The sequence below is a fragment of the Pleurodeles waltl genome, chromosome 1_1 (genome assembly GCF_031143425.1).
Source record: "Pleurodeles waltl isolate 20211129_DDA chromosome 1_1, aPleWal1.hap1.20221129, whole genome shotgun sequence".
Classification (NCBI taxonomy): Eukaryota; Metazoa; Chordata; class Amphibia; order Caudata; family Salamandridae; genus Pleurodeles; species Pleurodeles waltl.
The window spans coordinates 837,790,347-837,806,779 of NC_090436.1; the positions used below are offsets into that span (position 1 = coordinate 837,790,347).

A 16,433-nucleotide genomic window follows, 5' to 3' on the forward strand; every position below is an offset into this window, starting at 1 on the left:
AGGCCTATGACATGCTTTAAATCTAGTTTTTGATGTACACTGATAGTTGAAATGATGTTTATTCACCTAATGAAATGCCTGACTGTTTGGCAGCCTGAAATATGCTCTCTGTGAAAATTCTTGGCATCAACACAGATGGAGAGAAGGCAATAGGTTAGCAGCTCTCACTGTTGCATCCTGCGAGCGTCATTGAGATTTCAGATCAGCCAACACGTCAGTCATTGGGTGTTGTAATTCATTATGTGTAAAGGTTTACCTCTTCAATAGCCAATTCATTGGTACAGAATTTGTATTAGTTTGCCTGGAGGATGGTGCACTGTTTGTCCTCTCAGTGGTGTCTCCTATAGCGCTGGATGGCTTGAGTCACTGACTGCACCATCCTTTCCTCAGAACAACTAGGATAGCAGATGTGAGACACTGGGTTGTTGGTTGAGGGAGGTATGAGACCTTCTCAAGCAACAGCCACAATCCTTGACAGGGAAAACCAGAAAAAGTCACTAAATTAACTTGAGCTTAACTTTCTGGTAGCTTGGCACAAAAGCAGTCAGGCTTAACTTAGAGGCAATGTGTAAAATATTTATGCAGTACCTAAACAACAATAAAGTGAAAACACAACACAAGACAAATCCCACCCCAATTTAGAAATAAATAGAGCAAAATTTAATAAAATATTTGACACCAAAAAGACAAAACTCCAATCAGTAGGTCCGGAGATATGCAATTGCAAAGATTTAATGTAAGTATAGCACCTAAAAGCACAAAGTGGCACTTGCGGTTTTCTGGTTGTGCGACACCAGGTGAAAGTCACAAGTTCAGGCTGACAGCAATGGAGTGGAGGCCAGGTACAAGGACCAGTTTAGTACTGCAGAAAAAAGTTACCTTCTAAAGTCTAGCACAAACAGTTCCGTTTGAGGAGGAGCCAACCGCAAGAAGCAGGGAGGGCATTGTGGATGGTCATTGCTGTAGCATGAAGAGCAGCCCATGCATTAGGGGCGGTTGGCACTGTAGCTCAAAGATCCTGTTGGGCATCATGGATGGTTGTTGCTGGAGACTCTTGTTGGCAGTCACTGCTGGCTGTCGATGCTGTAACACAAAGTGTTACATTGCCAGTTGCTGCTGGCAGTCACTGTAGTGCAAAGACTTGGTTTCACCAGAGCTTTGTTTTGAAAGTTGGAATGGGCAGCAAGATATTGCCATGAACAGGCCTGTTCGCAGTCTCAAAGAGCCCTAAGCTTCAGGATTTCTCCTTTTCTTCAAGGCGGAGCTCACCTGATGCCACACCAAGGGTCCAGTCCCTGAGAGGCACCACTTGGGGATCAGGACTCACTCCAGCACAAGCCAACATGGCTCAGGCATGTCCAACTGCAGTTCCATGCAGGTCCAGTGCTGCAGGTTCAGCTGGGCAGTTGGAGGGACACTTTTGGAGCTTGTTGTGTCCCTGTGGCTCAGAACAGGAGTTCAGTCAGCTGACACTTGGAGTCACTTCAGCCTTGAGTGAAGGGGGCAGGCCTCAGGGAGGCCAACTTGCAGGTCCTGGCAGGTTCAAAGCAGCTGGTAAACTGGGCAGTCCTTCTCCTGTATTATCCACAGGTACAGCATTGCACTGAAATGTGTGGGTCTGAGGGTCCAGTTTTAACACCTATAGCCAGATGCAGGAAACAAATAGCGAGTCGCAAACGGCAAAAATTGCCGTTTGCGACTCGCTATTCGCGTTTCCCAATGCAGAAATGCATATTGCGAGTCGGTACCGACTCGCAATATGCATTTCAGAATCGCAAATAGGAAGGGGTGTTCCCTTCCTATTTGCTATTCTGAGTGGTATGCAATACCATTTGCGACTGCATATGCGGTCGCAAATGGTTTCGCAGTTACCATCCACTTCAAGTGGATGGTAACCCACTCGCGAATTGGAAGGGGTCTCCATGGGACCCCTTCCACTTTGTGAATGGACCCACAAATATTTTTTCAGGGTAGGTAGTGGTCCAATGGACCACTACCTGCCCTGAAAAAAAACCGAAACTAAAGGTTTCGGATTTTTTTTAAAGTGCAGCTCGTTTTCCTTTAAGGAAAACGGGCTACACTTAAAAAAAAAAACTGCTTTATTTAAAAGCAGTCACGAACAAGGAGGTCTGCTGACGACAACAGGCCTCCATGTTTGCGAGTGCCTAGACTCGCTATGGGGCCGCAATTTGCGACCCACCTCATGAATATTAATGAGATGGGTCATTGCGACCCCATAGCGAGTCGCAGACGGTGTCTGAGACACCATACTGCATACCAATTTGCAAGTTGCAAATTGCGAGTCGCATGGACTTGCAATTTGCAACTCGCAAATTTTTTTTTTGCTACATCTGGCCCCTAGTGCCTACTTTGAAGTAGGTGAAACTTCTGGAGACTTCTTTAACTAGTATCTGGAATGTTCTGCCTCCCTGCCCTTGTCCCAGTCAATCTTCAGGCACCATAGGCTAGTGTGAAGTCCTTTGCGTGCGAGCTGAGGCTGCTGACTGCTCCTCTCTCCTTGACAGCACTCAGACCCTCTGTTATTTGGTTGTCTTGGAGGAATATACAAATGCTAACTGCCAACTAAACCTAGTCATGTGACCTATTCATCAAGCTACATGGACCAAACGGTTAGGGCAAGAAAATTCCAACCTTCTAAAAAGTGGCATTTTCCAAATTGTACTTCTGACTTTACCATTAAAGAGGGCTTTAAATTACAAATCTTCAGACACCAAACATGAGATTCCGACCTGCTCCCAAGCAAATGTTTCTATGGGAGAGTTAGGCCTCACACTAGCAAAAAACACATTTATAAGTTTTTCACCACAAGGACATGTAAAACATAAAAGTACATGAACAACATTTTACATACAAAGTGCCCTGCCTCAGTGGCTGTTCTATGGCCTAGAAATGAATTATATGTATTCAAAACAAAGGTTTATTTTGCTGGGTTAAAATGGCAGTTGAAAACTGCGCCCACATGCTGCATTGGCAGGCATGAGACAGGCTTCAGAGGGCTACATCAGTGGTCAGTGGGTGGCACAATAAGTACTGTAGGCTCACTAGTTGTATTTAATTTAGAAGCCCTGCGGATATGGTATACCATTTAACTAGGGACGTAAGCCAGCTGAGCATAAGCCAGTTTTACCATGTTTACAAGAGTGAGGACAAGCACTTTGCAATGGTTAGCAGTGGTAAAGTGTGCAGAGTACTAGCAGTAACAAATTCAGCAAAACAGGATGAGTGAAGGAAAGTTTGGCAGACAACTACCCGAGAATGTCAGGTCTGACAGCAGAAATGTCACACTTGATGGCAGTGAGGCTGCATGTGTTTCAGGGCTCTGTGGGGTAAGAATTATTGGCTTCCTAGAAGCCCTGTTTCACTGATAGCTCTCAACAACAAGCAGGTAGCAACAGTCAGTGGTGACCCTGAACCATTTATATAGCATTTTTGACTGCATGTTTTATGTTCTTGAAACTCTATTCATATTTGTTGACCATTTAAAAGAAATACTTTTCTTTGTTAACTCTCATAATAGTGCCTTGACAGTGGAAAAGTCGTGTAAGTATCGTGAGCAGTAGCTGACCATTTCAGCAAAAGAACGTACCATTGAAACATCTTGTGGGGGTTTAGCTTTAGATAAGGCTTGGGATTTTGCAGGATAAGGCATCATACTCCCATTAAAAAAGGTATGGCCAAGTACTTTCTGTTTTGTCTTATTGGACTCGCACTTGTCTGCATTTAACGTCAAACCTAAATCATTGAGTAATTGACACACTTGTGGAGGGATCTATCATACTCCTTCCGTGTAGCTCCTAACGCAAGCATATAATTGGTATAATTAAATGCATTCAAGAGAGGTAATACGATGCGTCGTATAATGTCTTGGAAACTTTCAGTGGCTGATGACACTCCAAAACTAAGGGCCTGATTTAGAGTTTGGCAGATGAGGTTACTCCATCACAAATGTGACGGATATCCCATCTGCCGTATTACAATTCAAATCAATCCTATGTAACTCGTATTATGGCAGACAAAATATCCATGACATATGTGATGGAGTAACCCATCTGCCAAACTCTAAATCAGGCCCTAACTCTCTTGTATCTTAATAAACCAACACATGTAGCAAAGTCTGTAATATATCTGCAGCTATCTTCTAGTTTTAACCAATGATAACCTTTATTCAAATAAGGTTGAGAGAAGATCTTGGCACCAATTAATTGTGTGATCATCCCAGCAAAGTGATGTTGCTCTTCTTTAATCGCTTTGTTCTCCTGGTGCATGTCAATGCATATGCGCAGAGCTCCTTCCTTGTCCTTTCTAGGCACTCTAACTATAGGAGAAACCCATGGCGTTAGACCAGTGGAATGTTTAGTAAGGTCATGCTTGAAGCATGATTTAAATTCTTTCCCAACAGCTTCTTGTAAATGGAAAGCAACTTGTCTATGCCTCATTATTGTGCAGTTTCACTTTTATAGTCTTTAACTTTCCTAAACCATGAAACAGTGAAATAATTGACTTAATAATTTGTGGTGAACATTCATTTTGTACATTACTGAAATCAGTCCCAGTCAGCAGCTGTGTTTAAACTGTGCAAGCAGGCACTTGCTGCTGTACCTTGAAACACATGGATCGGTGCTTGTACCTTTGTTTTCTTATGTTTCACTGTTCCAATAAACAAACCTTTACTTTTCATGAGTGCCAATGCAGTTAAGTGTACACTTTGGTCTTTGACATTATAACAGAGATAGTTCATTGTAATTTCTTCAGCCATTATATTTATCAAAGCACCACTATCAATAATGAAAAGTATTGAACATCAATGTATTTTCAATATAATCTTTAGACAGTGTATGATTTTGTTATTTTGATATGTTGACTTTTCTTTGACTGACTTAGTTCTTCACAGACAACCAGTCCAACATGTGCACATTTTTCTGAAGGAAGCATTCACAAGGGACAATCACTTTCTTTAGTTTCACTTATTATTGAGGCTGAAGAGCTGTTTGAGGATGATTTAGATGATGATCAACTGTGTTAAGTAACTATTTGCCTCACCTGATATTCCCACTTGGGCTGCTAGGCGTGTGTTGAGCATTGCTTCCGGAATGTTCTGGTGGGCATTTTGTCTTTGCGCCATGACACACTTACTTGTTTCTTCACTCTATACATCGTTACAAAATGGTTCTCTTTACCAGAGCCTTTACATATCAGACCAATTGCAAGACACTTTCCTTTGTGTGAAAATGCAAATCCTCACATGAAGCATGACTTCATTTTGTGTGTAGATATCACTTAACGTCTTTCAGTATTTTCCTTTAAATTACTTTTCACACTCATGGCTTACGCGCTCTAGGCACCTCCGACCTCTAGGTCGGCACATAGTCTCTCAGAATGCTCCTCAGCTCTGGCAGTCATCAGCACAAACCACAGACTAAGGGCCAGATTTACAAGGCCCTAGCCCCTCCTTGCGCTACACTAGTGTCATTTTTTTATGCTAATGTGGCTCAGGGAGGCATTTTTCGCTGTGCCATATTTACAAAGTGGCACAATGCATGCATTACGCCACTTTGTGACCCCTTGTGCCATATTATGCCTGCATCAGGCATAATGTATGCAAGTGGGACGTTCCGGTGTTAGGAGGCCCACAAAAATGGCGCAGTAAAATCCACAAGATTTCACTGTGACATTTTTGTTGTCATTTCTAACGCCTGCTCAAAGCAGGCATTAAAGTGACACACCCATTGTAATCAATGGGCCTCCTTGCACTTTTTTTGTTCTAACGTCAACATTTTTTATGCTAGTGCAGCAAAGCATCGCAATAGCATCAAAAATGTTGACACTATTGGGCTAACATGGGCCATGGTGTGCCATATCTTAAATACGGCACACCCATGGTGTCGCTAGGTGGGGTTGGGGCGATGCAAGAAAACTGGCGCATCAGCACTGATGTGTCAGTTTTTTGTAATCATGACCCTAAGAGTTTCTCTCAGCATTCATTGTCTGAATGAATCAGACAAGCATCACTCGAAGCCTCATGGCTTCTTCATCATAAAATTCATTGAACTTACAGTGTTTGAGAAGTGTGTCAAGTCTTTCCACAAATGTATCGATTGTTTCACCAACTCTTTGATGTTTTTCACTGAAAACACATCATTCATAATCAACATTTGGTACTCGATTCAACTTGAGATTCAAAATATTCTTAATATGATGGTACGTGACTTCTTCTTCATATCTTGACATTTTCTTTATGACTTTTTCCACATCATCACCAGCAAGAATTTTCAGATATTTGATAATCTTCCTGTTACCAGACTCTTTAGGAGCATCAATGAAATCTCCAAACGTCTCTGTCCATGCAGTCCATCTATTGCCAATATTTTGCTTTTTTGAAGTGTTGAATGTTGGTAGTGGTTTGAGGAAGATGACAGCATTGTAAACCAGCATTGAACTTACTGTCTTTGAGAGTACTATTTTTCCTGACTTCTCTCCCTGGAAATCACGATGAGTTCCATTCGTGGTCTGACCCTGGCCCGGCAATCGGCCAGCAGCGGGATCATCCGTGATGTGCTCCATCGGCAGAATGGCCTTCTGCCATACTTCGGACTGCCTGAAAAATGGACCGCTCCTTTTGCACAACCCCAGATTTCTCTTGGGGCCACTTTGGTGACTGCTGTGACACGATGACTCTTTTAGCAGACTAAGGCCCTCATACAACACTCCCGCGGTGGCCATTGCGACATCCCCGCTGGGCCGGCGGGTGGAAACCGAGTTTCCACCCGCCGGCCCAGCGGGGATGTTGGCCTCAACACGGGAGCCGGCTCCAAATGGAGCCGGCGGTGTTGCGGCGGTGCGACGGGTGCAGTTGCACCCATCGCGTTTTTCACTGTCTGCTATGCAGACAGTGAAAAGCTCCATGGGGCTGTACCAGGGGGCCCCTGCACTGCCCATGCCAAAGGCATGGGCAGTGCAGGGGCCCCGCAACTCCCCTTTCTGCCAGCCTTTTCATGGAGGTTCCTACCGCCATGAAAAGGCTGGTGGGGGGGGGACTCGTAATCCTGGAGGATTAAATCCGCCGGGACCACTGTGGTGGAAAACCGCTCTTCCGCCGCAGTCGTAATACCCAGGATTGCACCGCCAGGTCTTTGACTGCCAGGGTTGTAGTGAGGCCCTAAGTAAATTAGTTACTTTATTCTTTTTATACTTCAGTTTGTATTGTCTCAAACCTAGTTGACCTGCCTTCCATGCTTCTGCTTGTACCATTATTTGGTAAATGATAACTGTCCTTAACTGCACTTTAAAAAGCTGCTTGAATCTGTCTTTAGCGTTTACACTCTGTATTTTGTATAACTTTATTTGGCGTGGTAGTGAGGTATCTTTTGGTATGATCTTGGTCATAATTTCTTGACCAATGATATGTAGACTTTTTCATGAAGCTCTCTTTCTGTTTACATGCTTCACACTGGCTGGAGTTGCACTTTGACTCCACACACGCTAACCATCAATTCTCCACTTCAACGAAGGCACACATGGCATGCACAAGCAATTTGCTTAGACCAAGGCAAACTCTCCAGGAAAGCACTTTCCTCTTTGGGTTACCAATCCCCTATTTTGTCGTCAGTTGTAGCATCCTCCCCAGCCTGGTACCTGCTAAATAACTAGGCCACACATGGAGCTGTTAATCACATGTCTTTACTCCTCTGTATGTACCTGTTGGCTCTAGCATTCTAAACCAAACGCTCATAGATTATATTCTAAGAATTATGTCACACAGAGATACGGGGTCCTCGAGGAGCCAGAAAGGTTCTGTTCTAAATCATGCAAAACACTACAAATCTGTTTTATTTTAAAGTATACACTTAATTTTCAGACTTGCACCCTCATTCCAAGCCAAGAGGTAGTTCTTCTGGTGATGTTGGTATTCTTCAGTCCTGATTTATTTACCTATGTTAGTTTTACCAGACAAATACTGCCAGAATGTGCATGGGAAGAAAAACAGCTTTGAATGAGAAAACAAATATGCTAGAATCCATGCAGAAATACTGATACTAACAGTTATGTCCCATTACAAAGGGAAAATATCGGAACAGTGCAGGATTATCACTCCAGGATATTACCTTATTTTAAGGTATCAAAATGGTCTGGTGCAATAATACTGCACTGGGAGCTCCATGGCAAGGGCTTGCTTTAGTGATTGTGGTGCCAAGTGTGACATCTCTCCATAGCCCCTCTCTCACATTCATTTCATTTGTTTTAAAGCAAAGGTAAAGGCTGGCTTTCCTAATTGCCTCAGCTAGCCACATAAAATACAGTTCTGTTCTTTGCAGGAGGCATGTTAACACTCTGTGCTACTATTGGCGAGTCAGCAATGCCACTAGACAAAACTCTAATCTTTCTCTCTAGCAGGAACAGTAATCACAAGAGTTATGTTGACATTTTTATTGCTGCCTGAAAGCTGGATGCACAACGAACTCTGCAGCAGGTGCTTTTAAATAATAAGATATTAAACACTGCGTCCCACCCCCACCCCGTGCATGAGGTCAGTGCCCCCTCTCCAGGTCAGCTCCTAGTGCGGCAGTACCGGTCACACTGCGCCTAAAGCCGGCCCTGCCCGTTGCCGTCAGAATGAGCTACTTAGGCTGTCAGGTTGAGTTTCTAAAACAAAAATCCTTGGTATTTCAATTACAGAACTTGCGGATTTCCATTAACTGGGGACCCTAGTCATTTCAGAGTGGGTAAATAATGGGGATTATGTTTGCTGGGAACTCATATGCGGAAATTAAAATCATTGTGCAGATTTCTGCATGTGTTTTTTCCAGCAGCCCACTCAGAGCCTTTGCCTGTTTGAAGCAGGTGAAACCTCTGGGTGGAATACCACACCGTAGAGGAATGAATGAGTCACTCATAATGATTTTACATGGGTGAGATATTTCCCATTCCATTACTTTCTAAGTGGCTGCCATTCCTCTAGTAGTCTCAGAACACTCCTTCTAAATAGAAGGTGCCCTTTCTGTGTTTGACTAGATTTTTGTATTGATCACATTTGATACAGTATCCTGACACTCCCTTGTGGCATGGTGGCAAGTGGGCCCTGAGAAAACATGCTTGATGTTGATAAAAGCTTAAGGAACCAAACAAGTCAGCAAAAGGTACTGCATTGAAGCCTAACTGTTTGGACTTGTCCCTCAAATTACTCAAAAGCTAAGAACAGAATCAAATACATAGTAATATTGTACTTACATTTCTCTTCCATTTCCTGACATTTTAAATCCTCCAAAAGGGCACTGAGATGACAAGGCACTATAGCAGTTAACCCTGGTAAAGAAACAACATTTGTTTAGTAATCACTTAAGTGACTTTGCAAACAACAAGTCTTCACTGTGCAAATAGTTCGAACTTAAACACTGTTAAAACGTCAGTTTCTTACAGGGTCTGCATTTTGTGTACAGAATATTAAGGGCTTTATTAGGAGTTTGGCAGAGCGGGACAATAGCCAAAAAGCGGTGTATATCAAGTCTGTTATATTCAGTTTGCTGTTGACATCAATACACTGATAATATAGTGAACGGGAAATCTGCCACTTTTTGGCAAATGTTCTGCTTTCAGCCAACTCTACACAAGGCCACAAGTCGCATAACGATTAGTGCAGTACTATTTTTGCCGACTTACAATGCTGCATCACCAGCGCACATCAAGAGCCTACTGCAGTGGTTTCCAACCTTTTGACTTCTGTGGACCCCTACTTTATCAATAATTGAGCCTGGGAACCCCCACTAAATCATTACTGGATTCCGGAGATTCCCCCACTGAGTCATTACTGAAAGATGGGGACCTAATCTGTTAATATTATTTAATTTTCTCAGCAGTCATGGACCCCCGAAGGAGGCTTTGTGGACGCCCAGGTATCCCCTGACCACAGGCTGGAAACCACTACACTACCGCATTTACAATACAGGGTAAATATAACTACAAAGGGTTGAGTATTTGCCACATGGAATTGTGACATAAAGGTAGAATCGGTGTTTGAGACACAGAATGGCACACCATTGACTTTTTTCCTGGTACATTTCAGCCGGTCTGACCTGCTGAAATCTGCCAGGGAAGACAAGTGAAGGTGTAATAGTTATTACAAAATTCAGAATTCCACCACTTCAGTTAGCACAGGGATTACAATGCAACTCTGGAAATGTAATCAGGGCCATAACTCTTTTTAAACAGTAGCTTGTCTGTGTTGTTCCCGGATAATTTTTGCATAACGTCATAATTGTAAAGGTTTCAATGTATAGGCAAGTCTGCAGTGTAATACCATGGGCTTCTTCCTCAAGATCTCCTTGTGCAATAGCACTTAACTCCATAACATGTATGTTTTAGTCCAAACTGCATTTGTATTCTCAATACGTGGTTGGAAGGCAAGAGTGAAGATTTCATTCCAAGGTGAAAGCTTTTTAACTTCCACTCTCAAGAATCAATGCCTACTTTAGTGACTGGAAACCATTTTAAGTCAGTTTCTTCAGCTCTGCAGAAGTGTCACATCAATATGCAAGGCAGCCATTGTATGACTCTTCCTTGAATCCTGAGCTTTTATCAACAGCAGTGAACAGCATTTGTGCATAGCACTGCACACAGTAAACAGACGAAAAACGTGAACCAAAAATGGAACCAAACACCTTTTCACAATATGGAGATCACCTCTCAACTGCTTTAGGACCGTTGGTATAACTCATGATTAATGTTGCACGTATCTCTAACCACGTCGATCTATATCTGTTCCTCAGAAATCCGTGATTTACAAACCCATCCCATTCTAGATTATTTGCCTTTCCAATTTTATAAGGTCAAAGCAAAGTATCAGCCCTTCTCACTAAATACAACAATGCTGAAGAGTACCAAATAGTTTCAGGAACTTGATGAAAGAGTTTCCATGAACTCGTCCTCAAGGCTGTACCTTGGAGCCAGGGTCTTAGATGTCTCTCAAGCTGTATCTATTCCACCCTCCCCCCCCCCATGGTGACGATGACAGGTGAACAAAAGCAGAATATTACATTCTCAGTACATCTTCCTCCCAGCCAAAGTTACATTTGACAGTAATCAGAGTAATGCAGATTGCTGCTAAATAAACATCACCTTACTGCACACATCTAATTCCATCCATACCTCTACCTGCCACTCTCCTGAATGCCATACTTCAACAGATGTAGGTTATTAGTAATATTATAGAAACGACCACCTCAAAAAATTGATGAGAGCTTTCACAGCAGAGAGAACACTGAGTGCAGGATTTGAGGAGAATGGGGAACACAAAGCTGCTCTTTCAATCAATACCATAATGAATGAATACTAAATTTAGAAAGCTCAAACTGATCCCCAGTCAGGGTGTCTTGGCACTAGTGAAGGAAGAACAGAAAGAGCAAATTAATTGAACAGCCATCTCTTAATTTTCTTTGTAAAATGTTGGTCTTCGAATCATTTCAGAAACTCATTGTGAGATAATTCTACATTGTAGTAGAATAGCAGAAAAATAACACGCCTCCATTTCATGCCTTCTTAAATCTGGGGGTCTTGGGCAATAAGTTTGAAGCAGTTCGTGAGGGGCATGTTAATTGATGCAGTCTAAAATGGAAATTCACAGAAACTGGAACTTTATTTGCTAACTGTTTATGGCAGATACAGAGCAATTTGAATATTGCTATTTTGTGTTTAGGCAACAGATGTATGGCTCGCAACTCTATCCTTACTGACTGACATCGTGGAATGTTGCAAAGCAATCTGGCATGGTCAATTTGCAGAAGCTGCTGCCCATTCAGGAATGTGTGAGCCAGACCTACATATAGGGAGTTGCAATAGTATCAATTATACTAATTCCTGAAGAACTGTATTATGTTTCTCCATTGGTAGCAGTGGCAATACATTTTAAAGTTGGTGTATATGGAAAAACCTTTTGGAGCAAATTGTATTAAACAGTTTTTTTTATCAATCCTGTTGTCAAAATATATATATACATATATACCCAAACTCTTGACATCTCTTTTGCAAAAACGGAATTGCTCTGGCTGTCATGATGAGGACCCGATAGAGAATGGTCCACCTAGGATTACCAGTTCTGTCTTCACCCACTTTAAGTTTAAAGAATTGACCGCCATCCATTTAGCCAACATCATGAGACAAAGCTGGAAATTCTATGCTACAGATTTAGACTCCTCGTTAAAGGAAATCACAATCTGCATGGTATCGGCATAGGAGATCACTTTTAAAACTGAGGAAGTGCATCAGAGTGGCCAGTGGCACCACACAAAGATTAAATAATGTGGGTCTCAGCAATGACTCCTGTGGTACTTCTATTTCAAAGATCAGCCAATGGGATAGTACTCATTAAGCTTTACTTAGGCTTAGGGCTCTTATCTTGGCCTGGGAACATATGGATCCAGAACAGCCCACACTAATTGTGTGTGATTTGTATTACTGTGCCCAGTCCTACAATGACTATCTTAATCACTGGCATTTAAACTACTGGACAGAATTACCAAATTTAGCAGAAACTAGCTTTCGGTATGCAGATTACGCTTTCACTTATTTGGTGTAAATCCGTACAATAGTTTTTGAGTTATTAAAGGGGAAATAAATTTGTATATCTAGGGTTGCTGATCCATCGCAATGTTTTCGTGATTATTGAGGCAAATTTGCAAATTAAGGCACAGCTCCCCTCCCGAGTCTTCTTAGGCCCTGGGGACCCCATCCTTAGGGCTGTCTATTTTTTTTGTTTTTTTAAATGAGAGGGTGGTCATTCGGCCCTCCCTATCTGAACCTCATTAGGCCCTGAGGACCACATCACCCAGAGTCATACTTATTTTAACGGGGGAGGGAAACTGCATGGCCCTCCTCTTCGAGCATCATTAGACCAGGACTATCCAATCCCCAAGGCTGTAATTTTTTAAAAGGGGAGAGGGCATTAGGCTCCCTTCCCATGCCTCATAATTCTCTGAGGATCTCCTCTCTCAGGGCAATTTATATATATTAAAAGGGTGGGAATGAATACCCCCTTCCCAAGCCTCAATAGACACTGGGGACCCATCCCCTAGGGTTTTATTTTTTAAAAGGTGAGGGGGCCACCCTCCCTCAGCCTATTATGTCCCCAAGGACCACAGCCCCCAGGCTCTGCCTTTTTTATAGGTGGATGCCCCGGTGCCCGCCTAGGGTACCCATCATGCTCACACTGGAGACCATGGGTGAGCCTCTGGCCTAAGTGGCTCCCGCCGGCTCCCTGCATGGTACAGAAGCTGGCAACCACTATTCATGCTACTCCCTCTGGGGGAGAGCAATAATGTTTTTCTGTTCCCCTGCCCGTATCAATGCTGGAAGGGAAAAACAACACAAGGGAGATTAAAAAATACTCCTGCCGAATGGGAGCTTACAACATGTTTCCCTGCCCATGCCTGCGTGGGCATTAGGTGGTCTCCCCAGGACCCAGCAAGAGCGGGTCCTAGGGGATGTGTCCTCGGGCCAATAAAGGCTCAGGCAGGGGGGGGGCATAAGCTCTCCACTAAATAATTAAATAGGGCCCCAGAGGATGGAGTCCAGTGGTCCTGAAAAAAAAACCTCACTGGGCAATGAGAATGGTTTATTTTTAAAGTGTAGCTCCCAGGCAACTCTTTAGAGACTCTTGCAGACCCAACCATTGACATATACAAATATTTTTAAAGCTTAATTTCTTAAAATCTACTGAACAGATTTATACCACATCACAAAAAGTATAATCTGTGGACCACGTTCCACTTTCCCCGCTACATTTTGAGTAATTCCATTCAGTGTTTTTTTGTGGTAGTGCTTCTTAATGAAGTCCATGAAAATACATGGGGGTGCTGCATTTTGGGACCCTCTTTTTTCTCAGCCCACATTTAATGATTCACCCTGAAACTTTCCATGCACAAACTAACTAAAAAGAGCAAGTTTTTGGAAAGTTTCATGGAGATTCGTCAAACGGTGCTAAGTTTATAAGAAAAACAAAAAAGGCATGTCCTGTGGAAATGTATCACAAGTAAATTGTCGGAAATTCTTTATTACTACTGACAACCAAATAATCAGGCCTAAGTGGAAATCCTGATGTTCTAGTCACAGCACGGCAGAGCATAGTATGCCCCAACTGTGGGCTGGAAATTCTACTTTTCAAAGACATTAAAGAAATGTATTAATATAGGTAAGATCTTCTGATAGACCCTTTTAATTTGTCTAATTTATCTGTTACTTCTTGCTCTTAGCGACAAGACAACTAGTATGAAAGAGCACCTTTACTTTTGAAAAGATTATGTATTCTTGGCTTGTTACTTATGGGTTTTACTGCTTTAAATTTCATTTTAATCAGACATCATTAAATCGCCTCCTTATTAACAATGTTACCGGTACAAACTATTCACACTTTCAATCTAGCTTCTTCCATCATTTTAGTTATGAGAGTACAAAAGCCTTAGACTGCTGCATGACATGTGGAGGTCACTTGTTTTGTACACTTTTTATTTTTCAACTTTTGCCATTGAACAAAAACAAATAGCAGGTGTGACATATTTGCTATCAGTTACAATATACACATTCATTGTGCAGTGAGTTTAGAGACACAGATGCCAGAACGTGGTACCCTTGCACTCTCAACAGAGTACATTGTTTCCTCAATAGGGGCCATAAGCGACTCCCCCCTCCATGGGGCTATTTAGGCCAGTTTCTGAGGTACCCAGCCACCTCCTGCCAGTGGGACCTTCCTCCTTCTTGTCCCTAATCATGTCTAATGTAGTAGGTTAACTGTTGCTTTTTCTGGAAAATTAGCCTTGAATTTCTTGTACAATTTGCTCAAATGGATGCTATGTAAGGGCCAAGTATCAATAACAATTCAGATTCAAAACAAATATACTATATCTTAACAAGGTTTCTCAGTTCTGATTCCTGCAGGGTACTTTTACATGCACGGAAAAAGCAGAAGAATGGCAGGTCAAGGAGGTCAGAAAAGAGAGCATGGTTTGATTGTCACAATCGTCGTGTTCTGCTTTCAACAGAAAGGTGGTTGTTTTCCCAACCTCTTCCTCTTTTTCACTACTCTACAGCAGCTTGTAACCTGCGCTCCATTTGAATTACTTATTGGATTTCTCTTATCAACTGCCTGTGTTATAAAAACTATTTGGTTTATGCTCCTTAATATTTTCTAATTAAAAACATTTTGCTTCTTTTTCTTCTGAGAAAAGGATCTTATATTCTATCTTGGTTCCTTTATTGCTCTTCCCCTTATACTGAGCCTACCAATCAAATATTGGCTTAGATTCCACTTAAACAAAATTCAAGTGTTCATCTTCTGTGTTCCTGTCCACTTCACCTATCAATGTGGTTCTATTTACAGCCAGTCGTGTAACGTAAATTATGGGGCCCCCTTGCACAATGTGAAGAGGGCCCTGCAGTTTCTCATACCTTACAAATATTCACTGGCCTTGGGTGGAATAGGGCTCCTCTGTTGGCTTCCATTGCATGCATGATGTAAATGCTATATACTTCGTATTGTTCTCAAATGTTATCATGGCAAGGCGCTTCCATATCTGTGTGCTTTGAGTTCTCCCTACTTTCTCAATCATGATCTGTGTTCTGCTTTTTCACATCTTCTATCTCTTCTTGTTTTCATTCTTTTGAACTTCTGACTCCTTACCTTTGGAATCTATAATCCTCTGCTGTGCAATTTACTTTAATCTCTCCATGCTTAATGAATTGTTAAAAGAACAGTTCCTTCTCTCATACTGAAATACTTGACTCTGACCAATACCATGCTGTATTATGTTGTATCCACTTTTTATACAAGGTATAAAGTATGCCCTGCCGTACATTATAAGGACATTACAAGTCACCAAGGAGATCCTTAACCATGGATATGAAAGAGGCAGAAGGCTAAGTTCCTTTATCAGGTGAAACAACTCCAAGATGGCTTGCAATATCCTAATTTTATGAAAATGGGCTGGAAGGCTAATGTTAGTCACTGATATTGCTTGTGGATATGTTTTTCCTAATAAAATATTATTATATTAATCCTTGTAAGACGAAGTGATTGGGTTTACACAAACCGCTTCAAAAATTCATGAAGTTTAGGGAAACACAATTACTCTACATTTTGGGAAAGGACATACTTGTGGCCATTTTGCAGCTTTCAAAATCAATTAGTATTAGACCATTGGAATGTTGGGAGCTCCATTGAAAACAATGGAGTACTCTGGGCTTCTATTGGCTGGTAGAAGCCCGGAACTCCAACATTCCAATATTGGTCAGAGCTGTTGCTGTGAACAAAGGCCTCACGGAGTCCGAGGGGATTTTAATTGGCATGGAGCTTTAATGATGGGGTGGGACTTTAATGGCCAGTATAGCCCGTGACAGCAGGATATAAGGCTATATTAGGCATCATTAGTTGC

General features: G+C 42.1%; 1 protein-coding gene across 1 annotated transcript in view; it reads right to left on the reverse strand.

Annotated features, from left to right (window-relative positions):
* ALDH1A1 (aldehyde dehydrogenase 1 family member A1) overlaps positions 1-16,433 on the reverse strand; it is a 440,093-nt gene that overhangs the window by 19,353 nt on the left and 404,307 nt on the right. The window contains exon 13 of the mRNA XM_069228985.1: positions 9,247-9,321. Coding sequence (XP_069085086.1) covers positions 9,247-9,321 — 75 coding nt within the window. The remainder of the gene's footprint in view (positions 1-9,246; positions 9,322-16,433) is intronic.